Source organism: Euleptes europaea, chromosome 16, assembly GCF_029931775.1.
Source record: "Euleptes europaea isolate rEulEur1 chromosome 16, rEulEur1.hap1, whole genome shotgun sequence".
Taxonomy (NCBI): domain Eukaryota; kingdom Metazoa; phylum Chordata; class Lepidosauria; order Squamata; family Sphaerodactylidae; genus Euleptes; species Euleptes europaea.
In genome coordinates this window covers 12,554,754-12,580,671 of record NC_079327.1, presented here as the reverse complement: position 1 = coordinate 12,580,671, position 25,918 = coordinate 12,554,754, and the positions used below count along the sequence as shown (strand labels likewise).

Genomic DNA, 25,918 nt, shown 5'->3' with positions numbered 1-25,918 from the left:
GGTGTTGATCCTCAAAGAGTTCATCCGGGGGAGGAGGGGAAAGGAACAGTTCTAAGCACACAAAGTATTTGCAAGCAGGCTAAATTTCAGTGGGATTACCTGCACTCTTTAAGACCCACTTTCAAGACCAAGGCTATCACACTGTGAGGTGTTAAAGTAAGGATCAGCAATTGGTAGTGTCAGGTCCAATCTGGGCCCCTGGAGGATACTGCCCGGGCCCCGAGCAGCCAACCGAGGATTAGGTACATATATAAAGAGCACAGCCTCGAGAACAAATAAGCATCATCCTTGGGTGAGGGGAGGTGAGCTGGGACCTTGGTTTCTTATTCATCCTCCCTGCACAAATAACTCTTCTATAGAATAATCTTTACGATTCAAGTAATGCCTTTTTTTTCTGCAGCAAGAGGCAAAGCATTGTGTGGTAGTTATCTGTGCCAGACTCACACTATAAAACTCAGCTGACTCCCTTGGAGTCATGAATAAAAATCTGAATGACAGGGATCCTGGTTCTCACTATGGGAGTAACCCTCATATGGGGAGGGGCCGTGGCTCAGTGGTAGAGCATCTGCTTGGCATGCAGAAGGTCCTAGGTATAATCCCTGGCATCTCCAGTTAAAGGGACTAGGCAAGTAGGTGATGTGAAAGACCCCTGCCTGAGACCCTGGAGAGCCGCTGCCAGTCTGAGTAGACAATACTGACTTTGATGGACCCAGGGTCTGATTCAGTATAAGGCCACCTTCATGCTTTCATCTCAAGCAGGTGGATGAGGGGTGTGCATTTCTATATGATAATTCCCCCTCCCACAGAACTTTTAACTGTTTAAAATAATTATCTGCTTTAAATTACAATTTAAATTACTTGTTCTTAACTATGCATTTTGAATTATTTTAATATTTTTGTATTTTATTTGTTGTAGTCATCTACCTCGGATCCCTGACTATTTCGGGAGAAAGGCGGGATATTCAAATGTACTACATAAACACCAATAAACAGAAAGCTATGTATTGTGGAAAAGAGTTCCAGTCTTGCCTTGTTCCCAGCTATTGCTTTTCTTTTCTGGAAGAAGGAACATACAAATCACATGAGCCACCCATCTGCAGTTCACAATGGTAGAGGCCAGAAACAGGTTTACTTTGGTGAGAACTAGGTCAACGTTCCCTGAAAGACAAGAAATCAAAACACAATCAAAGAAATGAAAGCTTGGGTAGGTCCTTCAGCCTGTAATGTAGCACCTGTTATCATTCCCTTTAATCAGCAGCATTTCCTGAAAAACATAAGGAGTGTCTAAGGGCAGAGTTAACACTTTGCACGGTGAGGATATCTGCTGCATGTGACAACATGGGAGGAGGCATTTGTGACCATCCTGTCAACAAACAAGGAGCCACAGCCAACTGGCAGAGTATTGATGCACCCACACAATTTGTCCTAGCCCGTTTATAAACACACGTCCCTGCATCCACTCAAAAAGGGAGAGCTCCACAAGGACAGCCAAAGCTTTCTGAGCTCTCTCAGCCCTTTAAAAGCTTAAAAAAAAAAAAAAACTAAAAGCTGTCAAGACCTAACTACAAACAGAATGACTCGTACTGCTAATTCACGTGCATCAAGGGATAAAGCGACATAGGAGGTACGACAACCGTGCTAGGACTTTTGTCTCATTTCTGCAATGGATATCAATGTTGTTGTTTTTCAATAAGATATAGGGTTGGCAAGAGTGACAATCGCTTTTCATTGGAAGTTAGAAGCAATTCCATCAACAGATAACTGGCGGGATAAATTGGCTGAATATGCAGTGATGGCCAAATTGATGAACGTTGTCAATAAAAGACTGATGGAAGAATTTTGAGAGAATTGGAAATTATATTATAAATATGCGTTCAATTAAACATCATGAAATAAACCTATAGAAGGGAAGCTCTTGTTAGTATACTAGAATATTAAGTAGCCTATTAACTGTAGTTAATAGTGCAAAGCAGTATTGTGTTTTTTTATTGAATACAATATATGCATTGTTAATTATTTGCTAGACTCTATAGCAGTTGATATAGTAGGTGACATAATTCAAAGTATTAAAAATGAAACGTTACATGGATAATTTTGTACGAGGGGGATATAATATTACAGAATGTAGTACTTTTGCTCATAGGGATGCAAAGGAAGATCTTGTTTTAGTTAGGTTAGGGATAATGTGCCACACATATGATTATGAAGTGTATAGTATAATGTTGTGTGTGTGTGTTGTTATGCTTGTTGTTTGAAATAATAAAAAATTAATTAAATAAAATAAGATATGGGGTTGGGTCCTGCGGAGCTGTTCCAAGAATGGCTGATGTGTTTACACAAGAATTTCTTTCTTAAATCGTACAAGAAATCATAGGTACTCATTTGTATCTAGGGACAATGAATTGCAACGAAATGTGATGTAACTTTTAATAAACCAAAACCACAATGACGGCTCAAAAGGTGATTTATTTAAATAATTTTGGCTTGCAGTGCAGGAAGGCACACAGAACAAACCTATACAATGCACTGTGAACTTTCACTTCAAAGTGTTTAGGCTGGCAAAACATTCTGATCCAACGCTTTCTAAAAAGAAACATACATGTTCAATTATATTTTAACAGTTGCATACCAAGGGTTCAACAAAATGAGAATGATCTTGTCTTACATTGACTTCTTTCTGATCCAACATTCAACACAGAAGTGTGCACAATGCTGACTTTTTCTGACACTGAGGTGCGTTTGCCATTATTGATATAACTCTCTGTGAATTGCAGGCAAGCATTTCCATGGTCAAGAAGCTTTGCAACACACACCAATCAGAGTTAAAGTCATGACTTCACTGCTTTCAACCCTAGTAGGGGACTGTGTTGCCGGAGGCAAAAGGCAGTTGTGCGGGAGTTTGTGAAAACCCATTTACGAGGGTTTACATTTAACGTCTCACTAAAGGAATTCTCTGTAATCTTCCTATTCCCTTGTTTCCGCATATTTGTTATTAGATGTGTGTAACAGCATGTGTGTGGTGATGTGGCCTCCACTATTTGCCAAGATATCACAGTGGACCAATTCATACCTCATTGGTTTTGGCATGGGATATTCTTTCTTGCGGCTTAACACAGGCTGGGCAGAACTATGTATCCAGGGTGGAGGAGGACCGCTTAGGAACTGTGAAGCCCCGATGGCCTATCCAGACCCTGACTTGCATGGTTTCCTCCACAACATTTGCCCTTCTCACATGGTTCCTCCATTCCTATGGGGCACGGATGCTCTGGGAAGTCAGATCCCATGCCACCATCAATGAAACAGCTCAAGTGTCTGGCGCAACAAGCATCCAGTTACAGAAACACAGTGCCAAGTTAGCATGTGGTCAAACAGTTCACCCAACCTTGGCTCTATATGGCAGGTGAAGTTGTACACCTCTGGGAGTACAGATTCAACCAATAAAGGCAAACTGCTACTGGCACTAACCCCTTACCAAAAGTGGCATTACACTGCACAGATGAGCTCAAAGTCATTCCTACACAGTGTCTTTCTATTCAGTTGTCTAGTCCCCAAAGCACTAATTAAAGGCACTGTTAGAATTCCCCTCCAAATAAATAAATGTGGCTTTGCACATTTCTTGAACTAGCCAGTAGGTAAAATTGCTTAAAAAAAGCATTTCCATAAACACATTGTGAATGCAGCTGAGGGATTTATAGCCATGCAGAGGTCAGGATGCAGTCATCTGAGCTCCTCTTTCCCTCAACTTGCTCCTACAGGCAACCTTAGAAAAACACATTCTTCATTTCTAACCTGAGAAAATGGATTGTGCATTTGCAGGCACAAGGCACCCTGGGATCTGTGATTCAAACGCATGCCTCCAGTAGTGTAACAGTAAAACAAAGTATGCAGGCGCCTCTCTCCTTTACAACAGGCCTACAGAAGTTATGGACCCACCAAGCAGAACAAAGCCCACCAGCCTGGCATTACGGCCTACCAGGTGCTTGAGAATCTTCTTGGACGCTGAAACTCAAGAGATGGGCTACAATGCACGTCCAGTGGGTTTAAGGCAGAAAAACAGGTTGTGAGGCGAACAGCCCTTCTTCACAGCCTGAGCCTTTGGGACAACAGAATGAGTTTCAAGGGGTGTCACTCGCCACTGTGTGGTGTCACTCGCCAAAAGCCTGATCTCAGACCCAGTGTAGGGGCTGACGCAAGCTGTCAGGAGCATAGCTGTTTAGCATCATTCCCCGGGTGCCCACATAAAACAAATGCATTATAAGAAGGATTTGTTTGGCGTAAAGGACACTTAGACAGCAGCTCTGCAACTTACCCATATCAAGGCACATCGATAACAAGTAAGGCAAATCGGGACGCCCTGATCCTTGCTCGCCCAGTATAAAACACATTTTTTGATTTTTGTAGGGAAAACTGCTTGCTGAGATCAATCCACAGGATCAGGCAGTTATAAGTAAAAATACATAACATTTTAAAAAATAAACATTCAACTATCACACGTACAAATTAAAGGAACGAGAGTCGTGAAAAACATTTCTTTTCCAATATGACAATTATCTATCGAGTGCAAAGTCTTTTCAATTATTAGCAACATTTGGTTTGCATTATAGTACTATCACATTCTTCTTCTTTAAAAAAAACCTTTGTTGTTGTATGGATCATAGTGCAGTCTCAAAAATAATTAGTCCCGGAGAAGAGTCGACTGATGAACTGGGGACTGCTTGACTGTTTGAGGTAACTTCAGGGTAATTCTTTTTGAAATAAACCTAGTAGAGAGAGAAAAAGTTATGTTAATTTTATAATGCAGATTATTCTAAAGATTGTGACTCAAGTATTTATATAAATCTTCTTTAGGAAAAGGATAAGGTTACCAAAGGGATTTTTGAAGTGTTCCTATTCCCCCCTAAATAAAACAACAGTTCAGTCGCACCTTACAGACTAACACAATTTACTCCACCTTACCTTAAGCTTTCATGAGTCAGTGCTCACTTCATCAGATGCATCAAATGTACATCCACAGCAGTTATTTATGCATTGCTTGTTAACATTTAGTATAAATAACTGCTGTGAGCCCTGACCTGGATGTCCCAGGCTAGCCTGATCTTGTCAGATCTTAGAAGCTAAGCAGGATCGGCCCTGGTTAGTACTTGGATGGGAAACCACCAAAGAACACCAGGGTCGTTATGAAGTGGAAGGCAAACCACCTCGGTAGGTCTCTTGCCTTGAAAACCCTACTGGGTTGCCACAAGTCAGTTGTGACTTGACAGCGCTTTACACACACAGCTGCTATGGATGTACACTTTGTGTATCTGATGAAGTGAGCTCCGACTCCTAAAAGCTAATGCCAGAATAAATTTGGTTTAACTTTTAGGTGCCTCTAGGCTGTTGTTTTATTTTGCTGCTACCGACTAACACAGCGACCTGATCTAGAATTATTTCCCCCCAAAATCCATTAAAAAAAATAACCTTCCGGACTGCTACTGATTTGCAGCAAAGCCAGACGATATCAACGTTTGGTCTGCTGTCCCAACTCAAAGTGCTAATAATTCAGATGGACGGATAACTTTATCACTTGACATTAAACTGATAAATAAAATCCTTTTACCGGCTCGGAAATGGAGATAAATTAAAACAGGGTGACAAAAAAAAGCTGCTTCGAAACCCAGTGTCTGTAAAGGGGGCTTTTCATTTCCACACATAAAAATGAGCACAATGGATTTGGATGTTAATATCAAGGTTGTAATCCCCTGCATTTTACAAACTATGATTGACAACCATTGAACCTTCGGGATGTACATACAAAATATCCCGGCGTTTAATTTGCTCTGCGGAGGTGTCATAGAGCCGTATATAGAAATGTGATCTGGGGATACGATGCCACAATAATGAAAGGGAAAGGGGGAAGCAGGAACAATGACTCCACCAAGCAACTTCTCAAAAAATGTAAGATGATACCAAATAATAGGACAGTTCTTTGCCGAGCCTTTGAGTTCTTGAATTCTACCAATTTCTAGCTGAACTGCCAGAGATACAGGTTTGCTGATAAATGTATAATCAGAACATAAAGGAAATGAAATGCTGTCAAGTTTCACTGTTCCACAATCATCAGTTTTTAGGAGCTGTATCATATCTCGGTTCCTTGACAGATGCGTGTAACAAAATGAAATAATGTCAAGGCTTGTGTGCGCTTATCGGAAAAATGTGTTTGGGTGAAAAAAGGACTTCAAAATGTATTTTTTTCCCCCAAAGAAGAACGTGAAAAGTTTTGTTTGAGTCTTTTAAAAAAGCATACGCTCACCGAGGAAAAAATACACTATCTTCTCCAAGGCCGACATATGTCATAAGTTAGGTCTAATATTTATGCTGCCCTGGAAATAAAGTGCGAAACCATTTTCAGTAATTTTTTTCATTATTGGGAGATGCTCATACCAAAGTTCTTATTTGGATAATACACTGTTCTCATATACAAGGGCCACAGTCCAGTAGACCCTAACGCATATGCAGCGGGACTTTTATATTCCTTTTTGATGCAACCACCATCTCACACAAAGGAAAGTGGTTTCAAAATCCCCTTTAGATTCAGATAAGGATGCCAACATTTTCTGGCAGGGGCCCCTAAGCCTCTTTGAGCTTGGGTAGGAAGCCATTCAACTGAAAAGTTTCTACCAGTGCATCTGTACACACAGAAAAGATTCTTAGGATGGATTTCTGCCAGCCACAAAAGTGCTGTACTGCAAAGAAGACTGGCGATCCCAGTTTTAAAATTAATGTGGGATTCAGTGCATGGAAAATCTAGAGACCTAGAGTGGACTTCTAAGAAGAAGAATGTCGTTGAGTTGCAAGCAACTCATGGTGCACGGGGCATTCCAAGCCAGAGACGGGTAGAGGTGGTTTTCCATTGCCTTCCTCTGTGTAGCAACCCCAGTCTCCCTCAGTTGTCTTCCATCCAAGTACTAACCATGGTTGACACTTAGGTTTGCCAACCTCCAGGTACTAGCTGGAGATGTCCCGCTATTACAACTGATAAACAGCCGATAGAGATCAGTTGCCCTGGAGAAAATGGCCGCTTTGGCAACTGGACTCTATGGCATTGAAGTCCCTCCCCTCCCAAACCCCGCCCTCCTCAGGCTCCGCCCCCAAAACCTCCCCCCAAAACTATCACTCGAGGGAAGAACAGAAGCACATGTAATGTAAGCAAAGCACATTCCAGCACTGGTAAGAAAGTGCTATATGCCCTTGTTTTGGGACTAGGGGCTGTAGCCCTTGGGCTCAAATACAGGTCATGGGAGCGACTAGGCTGTTGTTCCACCTTGGCGTTTTGCACCTGTGTGTCTTAGAATGCTCCAGGAAAGCATACAATGTGATCTTAATGCTTGGTTCATTGCTCCTCCCCCTCTCTGTCATTGGCTGATGGCTGCAGGGGCGGAGCAACACACAGCATGATGATGTCTAGTCACGCATAGCGTTTGTGTTTATCTAGACATTACGAAGCAGAGAGGGAAAGAGACAGCTCTGTATCTCTCACGACATTTAGTTAAGTTCTTAGAAATGTGGCATGCTGTGATAAAAAAAACCCATTTAACATAGGTTAGAAAAGGGAGCCTCCTTTAATATGAAACTGCTACTGTACTCCAGGACTTAATGAAAGCAGCAGTTTTTCAACCATATCACTGAAAGCTTCTCAGAAGGGGGAAAAGAAAGGATTTTCCTTGTGCCCAATTCTAATACTGTAACATACAGAAAGGCCCTGATATATGAGCTAGAAGGGCCTTCCACTGCGCTGAAACAGGGACATTCTTTCACAATAACGACCTGATAACTGCACTAAAACTTTCTAAAAGCAGAAGTTACTTACTGCAGCTGAAAATTTAAATCTTTGCTGCATATGTGTGTGTGTTAAGTGCCGTCAAGTCGCTTCCGACCCATGGCGACCCTATGGATCAGTGTCCTCCGAAACGTCCTATCTTTGCCAGCCTTGCTCAGATCTTGCAAATTGAGGGCTGTGGCTTCCTTTATAGAGTCAATCCATCTCTTGTTGGGTCTTCCTCTTTTCCTGCTGCCTTCCACTTTTCCTAGCATGATTGTCTTTTCCAGTGACTCTTGTCTTCTCGTAATGTGACCAAAGTACGACAGCCTCAGTTTAGAGATTTTAGCTTCTAGGGTCAGTTCAGGCTTGATTTGATCTAGAACCCACTGATTTGTTCTCTTGGCAGCCCATGGTATCCGCAACACTCTCCCCTCCAACACCACATTTCAAAAGCCATAACTTAAAAGAATGAGGCCTTGGGGTTACATACTCTCCCCATTCTCAATGCTGCATATGTACCTATCCAGATTCAAAGCAGGTTCAAAGCATTAGAAGTGAGGCACAGAGCTTTCTTCCCTAGGACAGCTTTCCAGCACTGAACCAGAATGTAGTTTCAGAGCTGTGTTGGTCTGTGTGTATGTGAATTGGAATGCAATACATTCAGTGTTTTAAAAAGTATAATTTTTTTTAACGTTGTTTATATGCTTGTGGCCAACAGGAAAACACCCCCTCCCGTTCGCACACGCCTAAGCGGCAAATTCGGTAGTCAAAAGCAAGAACCGAAGGATCATGGTAAAGCCTCACTTCAATTCTAACGACAGTATGTAATGCAGCGGTGGGGCCAGGCATGCATTGTGCCAGAGTGTGTTTAGAAGCACAGTGGGTATTATCTCCCCACATGTATGAAAACAAACAATCCCCCGCACAGTTGTTTACAGCAACCGGAGCATGTCATTTGCAGCTCTGGGTATATATTATTCCAAATCCCAGTAATAAAGCCCTGAAAAACAAGAGTTTAGAACTGAAAAGCGATGAGCGCTGTAACTACAGTGGAAAGGACGAGGCATTCTGAAGTACTGAACATGCTAACTTGTGAAAAGTAAATTGTTGAGACAGACTTAATTACAACATTTTGTAGGAAGGGGGAAGGGGGAGAAAGAAGGGAAATGCCTTGCCTGTTTTGCTGTTTCTATCAGGGATGCGGCTTCGGTTTTACCCACATGTTGAACCATCTTGTAAAACAGGCTCTCCGGTTCTTGTAGTAAGATGTAAGGCTCATCAAATTCTTTCAGCCGCCCCGAATCCAGAACCTGATGAGTCAGCAGAAGCAAGGTAGTTAACAACAGGTGGAATTTGGCAACAATATAGGCTGTTGTATCAAGCCAGGTGTGATTTCACATTAACACGGATTTTATGCCCTTGACAGCTGGATAAAGTAAGGCTGCTTAAGAGGGCAAGTCAAGCAGCGTTGTAACTATTCCTTAGTCATTTACAGTCACTTGCCTCTATCACGATAAATTATCCAGTGCCATCAGTTTGTACAGCACTTTAAAGAGTTTAATGAGTAAACAATTAGGCAGGCCTCTGACCCTATCAAGCCCGCACAAAATGAAGAGTCAGAAGAAAAGCAATGCTAGCAAGGGATAAAAGCTAGCAAGGGATACTAGCGAGAGTTCATAGTTATGCTTAATTTTTACCATGGGTCGGGAACAAAGATTAAAGAGTTAAGCCAAAGGCCTCATGGAAAAGGTAGATATGGGGAACAGCCAAATCAACACCCATCTCCACAAGCCACTAGGAAGATGCCTTTCAAAATTAAATTGTTTCAAAGAAAAGGAAAGATCCTCAGAACAGGCAAGCTCGGGAAAATGGGATTTATTGGGGGGAAAGGACAGTAATAATAGGGTTTAAAATATAATCAACTGGCACATTAAAAGTAGTGTACATTTGGCTGAGGTAGAGTGGGGTATACATTTAATACACAAACAAATAAATAATACACTGTTATTTGCCTAAAGGTTCAGAGTAATATTATCCACAGCTATGGGTGCCAGCTCCAGGTTGGGAAATACCTGGAGATTTTGGGGGCAGAGCCTAAGGAGGGGAGGGACTTCAATGCTATAGAGTCCAATTGCCATGGACCTTCATGCAGCATTTACTTTGGTGAAAAATCGTAATTCGTGTAAGATTAATTCTAACTACTCGGTTAGTATTTCATCAACCAAAGCTGTGCTTTTAGAGCATGCCACATACGTTCATTCCAATTTTTTGCCTCCTAAATCTCTTCCCTCCTATACTTATCTGTTGACTTCCCAAAACCCTTTAGGAGCATTCATCTGGCCAGACTAAATGCCCCCTCCTCGGCAGGTATGAGGGGAAGGTTCATATGTTTACCTTATTCAGAACGATTCTGCCCCTGGTTCCTGAGGAAAGATTGACACGATTGCACATATTCTTGTGGAGTATCCTTTGTATGCTAATCTTAGGAGGTGTTATATTTAACTGTGTTTGCAAGTTCATTCTGATATATATTCTCATGACCTTGTCACATATCTACTTGCTGAAAGGGATTCAAAAAGAACCCTAGCAGTTGCAGTATTTTTTACTCCTTTTGTCTATTGGGTGATAAGTGATTGATAACTATTTACTGTTCAAGATCAATGTATCATAGAGCTTTTATTGGATAAAAGGAAAGGAAGCTGTGAGGGCTTCAAAGGGAATCAGATCTCTATGAAGCTCTCGTTTACGGAGCCTAGTGATAAGCAGTCTTCTAATTTGCATGTGTTGGAGAATGGGAATTTTCCCATTACTATGTTCAGGCACAATATCAAATTCACAATATATTTTTTTTGATAAAAATGTCGCAGTATCTATCAAGCAATATCCCCCCCCCCCCAATTCCAAACAATCAACATTTTACCAATCTGCCCTTCTCTTACTATGGAAGTTAACGGAGAAAACTGCAGAGAAAGTTTGCCGCCAAACTTATCCCACGGTTCAATAATACAATTAATATAGCTATTATTACTATCATAGCAACTGCTTTTCATGGTTTTCTTTAGTATGAACCAGTTGCCTAACAGAAATTTTACAAATGATTGTTTAAGTATTATATCATCTGAATCATCACAACTATTCCACAAGGCCATCTAGTTTAGCCTAGAGGCATGCTAATACAAAGAAATATTAGGAATGGCCAAACCTCCTTGCGGCCATCTTTTCTGGGCATCAGCCCAAACTATCCTTGGTTTCTTCTTTTGCCAGATATATTAACTTGAATATCTTATGCCATTCGGTTAGTATTTTATCAGATATACACAGAGGGATATTTAAGAATAGGAAAATCAATTTTGACAACAAAGTAATTCTTAAAGAGTTAATCCTATCAAAGTAATAGTGAAAGGGATTCCCAGGTAAAGATTTTATCTTTTACATTTTTGATGACCTGGCCAAAGTTATTCTCATATAATTTCGCTTTATCCCAAGATACATTAATATCCAGATATTTCACTGTGCCTAAACAGTTTTTTTTCCTCAGAGCCCCGTGGCGCAGAGTGGTAAGCTGCAGTATTGCAGTCCAAGCTCTGCTCACGACCTGACAGTAGTTGGCTCACGACCTGACGGAAGTTGGTTTCAGGTAGCCGGCTCAAGGTTGACTCAGCCTTCCAGTCTTCCGAGGTCGGTAAAATGAGTACCCAGCTTGTTGGGGGTAAAGGGAAGATGACTGGGGAAGGCACTGGCAAACCACCCCGTAAACAAAGTCTGCCTTGGAAACATTGGGATGTGACGTCACCCCATGGGTCAGGAATGACCCGGTGCTTGCACAGGGGACCTTTACCTTACCTTTTTAAAACAGTTTTTTACCTGGGCTATCTAACATTCTTTATCTAGGCTAGAGGGTTTATATGGCACCCATTTCTGATTTTTGAATGTTTAATTTATACCCCGCCCTGACCTGGATGGCCCAGGCTAGCCTGATCTCGTCAGATCTCAGAAGCTAAGCAGGGTCGGCCCTGGTTAGTATTTGGATGGGAGACCACCAAGGAATACCAGCGCTGCTGTGCAGAGGAAGGCACTGGCAAACCACCTCTGTTAGTCTCTTGCCATGAAAATCCCAAAAAGGGGTCGCCATAAGTCGGCTGCGACTTGACGGTACTTTACACACACACAATTTATACCCCAAGATCTTGCAATACATATCCAGAACAGGTTCTAAAGCATTGCAAGAAGAGGTGATATTTGTTAGAAATAAGACTATATCTGCATATAAAGCCATCTTAAACTCCTGTGAACCAACTGTTATTCCTTTAATATCCAAAGTATTCTATATATAAACAGTTAAAGGTTCTAAATTCTAAAGAAAAGACAAAAATTAAAGCAGATAATGGACACCCTTGTCTTACTCCTCTGCCAGTCTTAAAGGTAGGTAAAAGCATACTATCCAAACTTAATCTTGCCTCTGAACGGTGATAACTTATTTCAGCCAATAAGAATGCTCTCAATAATAATGCATTTAACTTCTTCAGAAATCTGAAGAAGCTTCAGTTCCATTTTCTGATGGTAGCCTAATTTTAGCAGGTGATTTTAATAGTGTCATGTGTAATAATATTAATAGAACAGGGGCAAAAAAAAAAAGACAGGTCAGCACTCAAATCTCCTCAAATGTTCTAAAGGTAGGGTTGCCAGCCTCCAGGTAGCAGCTGGACATCTCCCACTATTACAACTGATCTCCAGCCGATAGAGATCAGTTCACCTGGAGAAAAATGGCCACTTTGGCAATTGGACTCTATAGCATTGAAGTCCCTCCCCAAACCCTGCCCTCCTCAGGCTCCACCCCAAAAACCTCCTGTCGGTGGCAAAGAGGGACTTGGCAACACTAGCAAAAGGTCTACTCTGTTGAAGTAGTAACCTTTGAGGCTGGTGTGCAGATTCCAAATTCACACCTTTGCTATCCTATGGAGAGTCACTGAGTGAGGAAGGCATTGTGCTTATCCCTTCCCCGATTTATCAATTTCTCCATACACATGCCACCTTCTGCTCAGATGTTTTTAACGTTTCTCCTCTATCTGGTCTCTGAAACTAGAAAAAGTCCAGCTTCAGGGACAAATAACCTCAGAATGTGGCAGCAGAGATATCTCCAGGAGACAACAGGAAGGGTTAAGCACATCCTTTCCCCCTTCCTTTTGACCCCTCAGATACTCCTGCATTTATGTCATTACTATTAAGAAAAAGCTTTTGACATGTGATTCCGCCTCGAGTCCTTCCATTTCGCTACTAAAAATGAAGCACGAAAAGCACTACGTGCAGATTTTTGCCGCCACCCCCCCCCCCACACAAAAATAGTCTAAAAAAGAAAGATAATTCTACCCAGATGTTGGCTACAGAAAAAAAAAAACTGTGATGTAACGAGAAAATAATGGTGGGCTTCAAACATACAGCAGTACTTGACCTATTCCTTCATAGAACCATAGAGTTGGAAGGAACCACCAGGGTCATCTAGTCCAACCCCCTGCACAATGCAGGAAATTCACAACTACCCCCTCACACACACACACACACACAGTGATCCCTACTCCATGCCCAGGAGTTGGCCAAGATGCCCTTCCTCTCATGATCTGCCTAAGGTCATAGAATCAGCATTGCTGACAGATGGCCATCTAGCCTCTGCTTAAAAACCTCCAGGGAAGGAGAGTTTACCTCCTCCCGAGGAAGCCTGTTCCACTGAGGAACCGCTCTAACTGTTAAAAGGTTCTTCCTAATGTTTAAACAGAAACTCTTTTGATCTAATTTCAACCCATTGGTTCTGGTCCGACCTTCGGGGCAACAGAAAACCACTCTCCACCATCCTCTATATGACAGCCCTTCAAGTACTTGAAGATGGCTATCATATCCCCTCTCAGTCATCTCCAGACTAAACATACCCAGCTCCTTCATAGGACTTTGTCTCCAAACCCCTCATCATCTTTGTTGCCCTCCTCTGGACATGTTTCAGCTTGTCTACATCCTTCTTAAATTGTGTACCTGTTTTTAAAAGGATCTTAACTGCAAGTTTTCAAAGAAAAAATAATGCAGGAATGAAAAAAATGTACACTGGGAAAATGCCCCATCTGATAAGTGCCGGTTAATGTCATTTGGCTAGATAAAGGGCAATATGTATGTATATGTGTGTACACACAGAGAGAGATTCTCAAAGATGCATCACTAGTATATAACAATGTTATAATGTTATGTTGATTGCAACCTTTTATTTGCCACAGTTAATCATAATTAAGAGCAGCTTTCTTAAGACATCAAGGATCTCAACATATAGCATCGGTATGACAAGATGCACTATAATTCTGCATTCTAATTTAGGTGCTTTGAATGTGTAATTTTTTTGACAAAAAAAGTATAGCTTTTTGTTGTGGAACCACTCCCTTCAAAATAAAAGGGGGAGAAGCCTGTAAATACAGGCTTCACTTTCTCCCATAAAGAGCTAGAGCGTAAGGTGGTTGTTCTTTTTTTGCACAAAATATAGCATAAACATAGTCCTAACTCATGTAATTGTTCTTAACAAGTTGTGATGTGAAAAGAAGCTGTACTAGACATCCCTAGTGATCACATGTTATATGTAATATTTCATAGGGGCCTGAGACAAGAGGTGAGATAGTTAAGCAGGGTAGAGAGCCAGTGTGGTTTAGTGAATAAGAGCAGTGGTGTAGTGGTTAAGAGAGGTGGACTCTAATCTGGAAGACCGGGTTTGATTCCCCACTCCTCCACATGAGCGGCGGACTCTGATCTGGTGAACCGGATTGGATTCTCCACTCCTCCACATGAAGCCTGCTGGGTGACCTTGGGCTAGTCACAGTTCTCTGAGAGCTCTCTCAACCCCACCTACCTCACAAGGTGTCTGTGGTGGGGAGAGGAAGGGAAGGAGATTGTAAGCTGGTTTGATTCTCTTTAAAGAAGGTGGAGAAAATCGGCATTTAAAAACTAACTCTTCTTCCTCTTCTTCTTCACATGGTATTATCTCTGTAAACTTTCAATTCCCTCCCCTTTTGTATCCCCCGGCTAAATGGAACGTGGTGAACTTTCCAGCCAGGCTTGAACCGATCCTCTGTGAGCAGCAAGGACGTAGTTTGAAGATCTAGTGGGAATTCTTGACGGCTGCAAAAAATTTTACTCACGGCCCGCCGAAATGAAACAGTTAAAGCGTTTGCGTGGGGGAGGCTTGGAAGAGAAGTTGATTGTGCGATTGTATTTCAGAATGGCACCTGATGTCGAGTCACAGATGTCAAGTAGGGCCTAGGGCAAGGGATTGGCGCTTCTTTCTCAACAACCGTGTATATAAATTAAAATCAAAACCCAATAACTCCAGCCAAGTTTCTGACATTCCTGCTTGGGCTGAGCAGTATCTTTCACTCCACGAGCCAAACTCAGAGAAAGGGGAAAAATTCCCTGTAAGACTGAAGAGAGGCTGTTCGGTGAAAGAGGTCGACAGAATAAAACCCCTTAACCGTTTCTGCTTTTGTCATCAAGATTATGCCCAGATTCAGGTGCTCGCCCGACGGAATATGACAACTTAATTTTGCTCTAGACATGTCCGTGGAATGCAACTGCTAAATTCACTCTTCATAACCCAGACAGACACAGAGTTGCCGCAAGACAAGACAAGAATAAGTCAAAAAATAGGAAAAAGGAAACCATCCTAGAACTGAACTCAAGAGAACATGACCTGAGTGACAATTTTCATAGAAGTTAACTGATGCAATCCTTTTGTTTCTGTTTTTTTTGGGGTTTCCTACTTGAATATAGACTGATTTGTTCACAGGGCTTCGCAGAAGTTCCAGATGTGACTAGATGGGCCTCAAAGGAGAAGCAACTTAGGTGTAGACAGCTGATCAAACCCACCGCTGGCTTCTACTGTCCCATTTATCCATGACTTATTGCTAACTGTGCCGTTGCTGCTTATTGGCGTATACTATAATAGTTCCTTTGAAATGTGGTGTTGGAGGAGAGTGTTACAGATATCGTGGATGGCCAAAGAAACAAATCAGTGGGTTCTAGATCAAATCAAATCAAGCCTGAACTGACCCTAGAAGACTTTGGTCACATTACAAGACAAGAGTCACTGGAAAAGACAATCATGCTAGGAAAAGCTGAGGGCAGCAGGGAAAGAGGAAGACCCAACAGGAGATGGATTGACTAAATAAAGGAAGCCACAGCCCTCAATTTGCAAGATCCTTTGGGGGGTCTCTCACAAATCCCCCCTGAGGAGGGAATTGGTGCAGCTCAGTGTAACCTTATAAATGAGTACTGGCACTTATTATTATTACTATTATTATTATTATTCCTGTATTTTGCATCCAATAAAACCTTGCACTTTAGAACACAGAAAAATCCTAGCCACATACAAATCAAGAGACTTCCAGAATTTCACAGTTTTCTTAATGAAATAAATAATATCAGTTCTTACCTAAACCTACAGGTCTTGCTCTCTCATGACATTATGATGCTTATTTACATAGGTGGTATTCAGTGAGCCTTTGTGGAATCCACAGAGCCAATTTTAAAACGGTGCCGATTTGGATATAACAAGCCCTAAATGGAGCCCCATGGCGCAGAGTGCTAAGTTGCAGTACTGCAGTCAAAAGCTCTGCTCACGACCTGAGTTTGATCCCAACGTAAGTTGGTTTCAGGTAGCCGGCTCAAGGTTGACTCAGCCTTCCATCCTTCACAGGTCGGTCAAATGAGTACCCAGCTTGCTGGGGGTAAAGGGAAGATGACTGGGGAAGGCACTGGCAAACCACCCCGCAAACAAAGTCTGCCTAGTAAACGTCGAGATGTGAAGTCACCCCATGGGTCAGGAATGACCCAGTGCTTGCACAGGGGACCTTTACCTTTTAAAATGGATATAGCAAGCTCATTCTGACAGGCTCCTTCTGGTCTCATTTTAGCTAGGCTGCTAATGTCTTTTGGAAACACTATCCACATAGGCCAAATAGGTTCAGAGCACCCTCAAGATCATTTCATCTAATCTACTACTCTACTATATTTTAATCTTACTTACATAAGTTTTATTCTGTTGCCTCTTAAAAACCCTTAAAATCAGTATTTGGGAAATTCTTGGATTCCCTGGAAGCTGATGAAAGGCTTCTCAATGAAAAGAACCGCACCAACTTTCCTGGAAAGACTGCTTGCCTACTAGTATGGGTTTATACCCCACAGTGCCCAAATGCAGAGGAATATTGAGTATGTTTCACGAAGGTCCCCTCACTTCATCCAGAGCCGCATTGGGGCTCAGTAGATGAGGGTGCATCTTGTATGGTTTGTGCATCTTAGAACATGTGCTACAATTCTTCCAGAACGGATGAGGCACAAGTCCTTGTGGAAAGAGTTCACAAAAGGTAAAAAGGGGTTTTTTTGGGGGGGGGGGATAATATCCCCTGAAATTAAATATTCCCCTGAAATTTCATAAATTGACTGCCTGGTAAACTTACACAAAGAAGCCCCGTGGCGCAGAGTGGTAATGCTGCAGTACTGCAATCAAAAGCTCTGCTCACGACCTGAGTTCGATCCCGACGGAAGTCGGTTTCAGGTAGCCAGCTCAAGGTTGACTCAGCCTTCCATCCTTCTGAGGTCGGTAAAATGAGCACCCAGCTTGCTGGGGGTAAAGTGTAGATGACTGGGGAAGGCAATGGCAAACCACCCCGTAAACATAGTCTGCCTAGAAAACGTTGGGATGTGATGTCAACCCATGGGTCAGTAATGACCCAGTGCTTGCACAGGGGACTACCTTTACCTTTTGAAACTTACACAGAGAGCCAGCTTGGTGTAGCGGTTAAGGTGTTGGATTAGGACTTGGGAAACCCAGGTTCAAATCCCCACTTGCACCATGGAAGCCTGCTGTGTGACCTTGGGCCAGTCACACACTCTCAGCCCTAACGCTAGCTAGTATTTGGATGGGAGACCTCCAAAGACTACCAGGGCTGTAACACGGAGACAGGCAATGGCAAACCACCTCTGAAGGTCTCTTGCCTTGAAAACCCTACAGGGTCACCATAAATCAGCTGTGACTTGGCAGCAAAAAAAACCCTACATAACTCCACACCTCACACATGCTTAAAAACAAACTTACGTTTAATTGGCTCCTTTTAAAAGATCAAAACAATGCAGCCCACTATGGGAAGTGAGTTCTCTAGCTATGGTGCTTCCAGAAAGGTGGCCTTGCTCTGACATTTAATCCCATTGAGCAGGACTTCCTGGGATTACCATGACCTTGGCGAGATTCATATGGCATTCCCCAAGTTGCTAATTGATTTAGAGGTAATGAACAGCATCTTGAGCTGAGCCATGAATCAGATGGGCAACCAAAACAACTAGGCCAAAAGAAGAAAGGCATGCTTCCTATAGACTGATCCTGTTAGTAAGGAGACTGCAGTATCCTGCACTAGCTAGAGCTTTTCAATATACAAGAAATGTATACATTGGTGCATTCTACCTGCAGCTTCCCTTGTTTTAAAGGGAAACTTAGGCAGAATGCATCAATGGTTCCAGTCAACATGTTTCCATAGTACGAATTAGGATAGCTAAATCTCAGTTCTCATGTGCAGTTGGCATGTTAGACAGAACTACAAGAACACACACTTGATGAATGTACTTACAGAAATGCAGGACTTTAATGTCAAACATAAGGCCTGCGGGCTGGATCCAGCCCCTTGAGAGCTTTTATCTGGCCCGTGAAGCAGCCACCCCCCACTGAATATCTGAAAACACCCTAAGTACTGGACATCTGGGAGATACCCTGTGATAGTCATTTCTGACCAGTATTTTAAGAAACCCAGGCATTCTTTGGAAACTTATAAGGGGTTCTACTATGAGAAATGTAGCCTTGGATCTAGAACAACTCTTCCATGAGAGTGAGACTTCTGCCTATGAAACACGATAGTCTTGGTTCCTCCCCAAGCAGTTCCAAATATATTGTAAAAATAAATATAGCTGGTTGTTTGAATTCCCAGCTTCCATTTTTTTAAAAATAAGTCTCTATCCTCTTCCCTTGTGAAGATACACCTTTTCCCTTATAGCTCCACAAGGGAGGGGGATATTTACTTTTTTTAAAATAAAAGCTGGGAATATAGAGAACCTGCCACACCTATCATTACAGCAGTATATCATTATAATGATTTTCTAGTGCTATTTTTTTTTTAAAAAAAATGCAAAAGCCCCACTGGCTACAGGGTGAGGGGTGGCCACTGCTGGGCGAGTAGGACAGGAAACTGCAGAGAAACCTGCCATGTGGAAGCCCCGTTGCTGCAATGTTTTATTTGCAGCTGCTCCAGCAACAGGGAAACCACAAAATCCCATCTCCATGTGGAAGCCACCCACATTATGCGAAGTACAAGAATACTATTGATGCATGAGCATTATTGAAGGCAAAACATTTTGCTATTATTTCAATGAGTTTAATCCTACCATCTTTTCTATTAGCGCAAGGAGGATAAGCGAGGTTCCTTTAGACATTCAAAAGACTATGCCAGGGACTATGGGACTTGTGCAGATTTTAAAAATACCCACATGGGATGAGGTGGCAGTAAGGTGGTGGGATCGGGTGAAATTGTACCTCCCTCTTCTTGCTCCAGTGGAAAAGCTGATATCAGCAGTCCCCAAACTGTGCTTCACGGAGCACTTGGTGCTCTGCGAAACATCTCCTAGTGCTCCGCGAAGAGATTGGAAAGAAAAATACTACTGTCATTCAGTTAGTCTATGGGCGCTAAGTGAAAATTAGTGCTCCGTGACAAATTTCTCTCCTGAAAAATGCTCCATGACTCAAAACGTTTGGGAACCGCTTGCCAACAGGATCCAAACTCCGACGTGGGAAGGTTCCTAGGCTGACGGATTCCAACTCTGCTGAGCAGAGTGTCTGGATCCATCCCAATAAGTCTACCATTATTTCTCTACCTGGCAGGAGTGTTGTGCTGTTTTAATTCATAGATGTTTGTAAATCAGCTTTGACATTCCCAGAAGAAAAGGTACTTATAAGAACAGACTATCATTACTCATTGGCGCGATTGTCTTAGGACAGTATCACCTTGCACAATACAGATTCTCTCAACGATTCCACATCGTTTGAAGTTTGATAAGCATATTTATAATTAAAGAAAGATATTGTGGAGATACTCCGCTCAAGGCGTGACTGGGTTATGAAACCAGAATTATGGCTTTGGAGAAGGGAACAAACTCGAATTAAACAGCTCCTCAGGCCAACTCTGTCTGAAGTTGTGTAAAAGGCATTCTTCTGTTTCTTTTGTTCTCCTAGGAGGCTCCTTTCATTAGGGAAAATAAAACCTGATGAAAACCGAAGGCGAGTCATTGCTCTAATTCGCACTCCATCACCAGAGACCATTAGAATCCAAATATTTCCAACTGGCTCATGGCTTTCTCAAGAGGAAAAAACCCCACACAGCCTTCTGGTTTCTCCTACACCCCTATCCTACAGGCAAAATTATTAGTAACTTCACCTACTTGACTACAGGTGCGTTTTAAAAACAGCGGCAGGAGGGAGGGCTGTTGCTTTCAGTCATTTCAGTTTGACTTTTATATTATAAATAATTTATATATATACACATACACACACACACAATTAGTAATTCACTTTTTCCAGGTTGCCTTTTTTATTGCATTTTAAATTGCAAACGATCATACGCAGTTGTCCCCCCTCCCCTTTTAATTCTTAAGTGTAATACCTGGTTGAGATCTGAGATTCTGTAGCAACACGCAAATGCATAAGAGGAAAGTATATTTACTGTTTGCACATGGTAACCTGAGACCTTTTATGCAGGGACGTTTCCCCGCGGTCACCCCTTCCGACTGCTTCAGGGCTTCATTTTGATTATGCATGCCCTTTTCCCCCATCAGAGATCGTCTCTCTCTCCCCGTGCGTTTTGCCCATGTTTGCCAGATGCTGGCTAAAACAGCATCTGGAAAACGCGGACAAAACGCGTGGGGAGAGTGAGGCAACCTCTGACGGGCGGGAAAGGCATGCATAATCAAAATGAAGCCCCGAAGCAGTCGGCAGGGGTGACCGCGGGGAAACATCCCTTCATAAAAGGCCTGAGTTGCCAATGTCTTCTGCGACACAGGTTCTCTAGACTGACCCACATGTTCACAATATGCAGTGCCCTGTACTACAGATGGCAAACGACACCTAATAAATTTTATCCCACTCCTCCTCCAAGGAACTACGCTTACAACTCCCCTGTGAGGTAAGTTAGGTTGAGTGTGTGGCTACTCCAAAGTCATATAGCAAGCCTCATGGCCATGTGTGGATTCGAATCCAGGCCTTCCAGATCCTAGTGCAACACTCTAGCTACTACATTACAGTTAGGGTTATACATAATCTTACTCCCTGAAACTTTGTGATTGGCTCCTTGTCCTGCAAACAGCTATTTTGTGGTTGGCACCACCTCCTGTGGCAGACATGTTATGGTTGTGCACAACATCCTGGGTCAGAATTACAAAAGGCTCTTGTAGGCTCAAAAAGGCTGGGTCCCCTACATTATGCCACATTGGCTGTATGCACCTGAATGTTTCCCGCGCAAACCCTTCTCTGCCTATGGAAAAACACTATTTCAGTAGCTATAGCCTTTCCCTCCTTCAGTTTGAAGCTGTGGATGTGTCCGCCAACGTAATGCTTCAGGGATCTGATAAAGCGGGCCCTGACCGATGAAAGTCTATGCTACAATATATTCATTAGTCTTTAAGGTACCACAAGATTTGTAATTGTTTGGACGCAGCGGACTACTACAGCTACCTCGAGGGAACCTGCCATGCTAGTTTCTCTGTGGCAAGGTGTTTTTTTAATGTGGAGACAATTCAAACATGCGATCCCACACCTGTGGATTAGCGGAGGAGGGAGTTGAAGAGGCACGCTAGTGCCGTGTACCTTTGTCGAACACGTAGACCAAGGCTGGGAGCTGATGACAGGACAAAGTGAGTCTTTCTTCCTGTCATAAATCAGCAAGGACACAATTTCTCCCTTTTACACAATCCTTGAAAGACATAAAGCTTCTGTCAACAAATGGGCTTTTAAAAAAAAGATTCTTTTTCAACCATTTCCCATTTCTTTTTCATAAAACAATAACAGCCACCATTCTCCGCATTTAAGGAGAATAAGAAAGGAAAGTCCTGTTCACAAATTACAGTGTACATAACAATGAAAATTACTCAACATACATATAAAGAAATACCAAGAGTACATTGTGCATGGCTTGTATATGTGTTCACTGTAACTTGTCAACAGGGCTAAAGCAAAAAAGGTACAAGGAAAGAAAAAAGAGGAGGTTAGAGAAGATCATGGGCGAGAGGAACAATGAAGAACCAGGGGCCAAAATAAAAAAAGTGAGGTAATGCTGAAATAGACCCTACCTCACTCCCAAATTCTAGTCCCTTCTACCACTGCTACCCTCTTAATGATGGTAATAGTAGTCCCAATATTCAGCTCCAGTAAAAATGGAAGGATAGGGATGAGTTTTACCCACCAAGAATAAATGTCTGTGAAGTCCAAACTCAATGTCAAGGTACTGTCCCTTGATCTCTTGATAACCCCTTGATATATCATGCATATATCAAGGGGTTATCAAGATATCATATCAGGCTCAAAAGTAAAAAGACAAACTACGGTACTTGATGATAGATCACAATGGATAGCCGTATCTGAAGAAGTGAGCTGTGACTCATGAAAGCTCATACTCTGCCAGAAATTTTCTTAGTCTTTAAGGTGCTACTGGACTCTTGCTCTTTTAAACTACTTGGCATTAACTTTCCCAAGTGGTGAAGCTTGTTTTGAGCGTACCTTTACGAACAATGTGTTCTGAGGAATGGTGAAAACTCTGGCTTGCATCCACCAGTGTTTTTTTCTGTGGGCACAATGAGAAACCCGCCCAAAGAGTCCAACTGTATCACACCACCATTACCTGAGAAGGCCTTCTGGGCTGCCATGGTAGGGGGGAGATGAGAAAACTGCTCTCTGTGGATGAAAATCCTTGACCCCCATGGGGAACACACACACACACCCATTGTGGATTCCAGCCACTGGGTTTGATCGAACCTGCTTTTTTGCTTGTTAAAACTGAAGGACTGTCTCCTTCTAGATGTCTCTGTGTGCCCACTACAGTCATCAGGCAGCCATCTGTTGGCTACCCCACCATTTTGGCTAGCCCATCTGGCATCGACCAGAGCCCGGAGCCCCCTCCCCCGGAGATCTTCAGGTAGCACCATAAGGCTTGCCTGGTTGCCCAGGCTCCTGAGGGGGGTTAAATGGCAGGCTTCTTTTAAAGGGGGAGGGAGAGATTTGGGGTTCCCTCTTTTATTGTGGTTTTAGCTGGAAATATATTTTTTAATGTTATTGTAAGCTGCCTTGAACAGCAGGGAAAACAAATGTTTTAATAAATAGTTGGAAGAATCTCCTTTGATAACCCAAAAAGGCTGTGCTGGTGGGACCTGCATGGACAACATTCATATGAGGTGGGCTTGTAGCAAGGAGAATTCAGTGAGATTGAGCAAAAAAAAAAAAAGGTGGCTTGACTCAACCTGTTGATCTTATTCAGTCTATAACACTATAGACTAGCAAAGGCATGTTCACAAGAAAACTTCTCCAAGCAAGAATGACAGAAAAGGTATACAGAAGAAGAAGAGTTGGTTTTTATATGCCGACTTTCTCTACCACTTAAGGAAGAATCAAACCGGCTTACAATCACCTTCCCTTCCCCTCCCCACAACAGACACCCTGTGAGGTAGGTGGGGCTGAGAAAGTGTGACTTGCCCAAGGTCACCCTGCTGGCTTCGGGTGTAGGAGTGGGGAAACCAACCCGGTTCTCCCAATTAGCCTCTGCTGCTCATGTGGAGGAGTAGGGAATCAAATCCGGTTCTCCAGATCAGAGTCCACCGCTCCAAACCCCCCACTCTTAACCACTACACCACACCGGCTCTCTTTACCTATTGTAAACCTTTACCTATTGTAAATTATTATAGAAACTCAGCCTACTGTCTTCCCCCCTCCCCTTGCCGTTCAAACATAATCTCCAAGCTACTGACAAGAAAGAGATATCAAGATAAACAGTGATCATGGGATTTTTAAAAAAATGGTTAGTAAAGGCTGCAGAACAGATTTTAATACCAGCTTGATGGGATAATCAGGGACATAATGAGTTTGTGCAGAAAGAAGCTGTAGTCTATGGTCCTCAAAATGCTCCACCATCAGTCGTACTAATCACATGGTTCCTGTGATGGTGGTAGAGGACCACTTTCAAGGTCTTGTGCTGTAAACCATTGGCTGAAAGGGCCTAATAAGAAGTCAAAAATGGCAAGCTAATTTTTTCTGGCAAGGCCGTAATAAAGTTGTTTGTTTTTTTGGCAAGCTAATTCCCTGACTACAAAGTGAATCTGTCTTTAGTTATCAGAGAACAAACACTAGGGGAAAGAAAGGAGGTGTCCAATTTGTCTTCCTCCTGTATTTTGCAGCAGTTAAGTCAATCAAAACCAACAATTAGCTGTCATTCAGACTATGCTGCATTTAATGAAATTGAAAATACACAACCTTACTGGGATTGTGCTTTTAGCTTAACGTATTTTTTTTTAAAAAAAGAATTTTAAGAGCCTAGCTTTGATGAAAACCGTATTGAATATACAACAAAATTGTCAATTAGGTCAATTGCTGTTTCCTAACAAAGCTCTTCAGCCCTTTATTTATTTTTATTTTATTTTTTAAAACTTATATCCCACTCTCTATCCCAGCACAGAGTGGTAAGCTGCAGTACTGCAGTCCAAGCTCACCTTTCCATCCTTCCGAGGTCGGTAAAACGAGTACCCAGCTTGCTGGGGTAAAGGGAAGATGACTGGGGAAGGCACTGGCAAACCACTCCGTAAACAAAGTCTGCCTAGAAAATGTCGGGATGTGACGTCACCCCATGGGTAAGTAATGACCCAGTGCTTGCACAGGGGACCTTGACCTTTTTTTATCCCAGCCAAGACTGGCTCAGAGCAGCTAACATCCATTAAAACATCATACTATAGTCAAGACAACATAATGTACAAAAAAAAATTTCTATTTAAAACCGATATTCTGGCATGGCCAGAAAGGGGCTATCAAATCGCACTCTGGCTAGTCAGCTACTTCCTTCCCCAAGACTCCAGGCCGTAGCAAGAAAGGGGGGAAATCCTAGAAAAAGTGACCCAACCATCAGATTTGAAAGTATTCCCGATTGACTGGGGGTTATTCCTCACCAGGGAACAAAATATGCGGGCTTTCCTTGTTGCCTTGGTCATGAATAGATCGACTTGTGGGGTGCCCAACATTTCAAAAACGAATCCAAGGTATTTGTCGTGGATAGACTATTCATGGTCGGTTTGGTAGTCTCTGCTCAACTTGTCCACTACAGTGTTTTGAACCCCTGCTCTGTGGATGGCTGTTAGGAAAATTCAGTTGTCCAGAGCCACAATAAATCACTGGAACTTAACCATCTCAAACTTCTCAGTTCTGTTATTCTGTTACAATCTACATTTCCAGTTATGAAGAATTGCTAACCTGACCTTTAAATCCCACAAAAAAAGACAAAACTACTTTAAAGTTATATTCTAAAAAGCCTCTCAAGTGCCACATATTTCTGACCATCTTATCAGTCACAATAAGTCTCTCCGTCACAGTCTCTAAGATGCTATTGAACTTGTATCTAACTGTTCTACTGCAGATTAACACCTTTGAAACTATCTTCATGGAAAAAGCTAGGCTCACCACACAAGACCAAAAAAAGCTAACTCTTGTTCTAATTTCACATCTGAACCTGCACACAGTTTCTATACAATTTCATTCAGCAAGACTGCAGCTTCTCTTCTCCTAAATTAAAATTCTAAACTACAAACATACGCTCTGGGGTTAGGCTGTTAAAACATGTGGCTCACCATAATCTTGTCGCTGTCGATGATAGTATTCAGTCGATGCGCGATCGTCAACACAGTACACTGGGCAAACTTCTCACGGATTGTCTTTTGAATCAGTTCGTCCGTTCTAAAATAAGCAGTACGCACAGACGTGAAAAAAGATTGCGTGCCAGAGAAAAAAGATTCAACTTGTGGGAAGTTTTC

The 25,918-nt window shown here is 42.4% G+C and overlaps 1 protein-coding gene across 1 annotated transcript in view; it reads right to left on the bottom strand.

The window, feature by feature from the left end:
* Positions 1-4,652: 4,652 nt before the first annotated feature.
* Positions 4,653-25,918, bottom strand: part of ABCC4 (ATP binding cassette subfamily C member 4) — a 155,266-nt gene continuing 134,000 nt past the window's right edge. Inside the window, exons 29-31 of the mRNA XM_056862133.1 lie at positions 25,736-25,841; positions 8,977-9,111; positions 4,653-4,760 (exon numbers count right to left, since the gene is read on the bottom strand). Of these exons, the coding sequence (XP_056718111.1) occupies positions 4,653-4,760; positions 8,977-9,111; positions 25,736-25,841 (349 nt within the window). The remainder of the gene's footprint in view (positions 4,761-8,976; positions 9,112-25,735; positions 25,842-25,918) is intronic.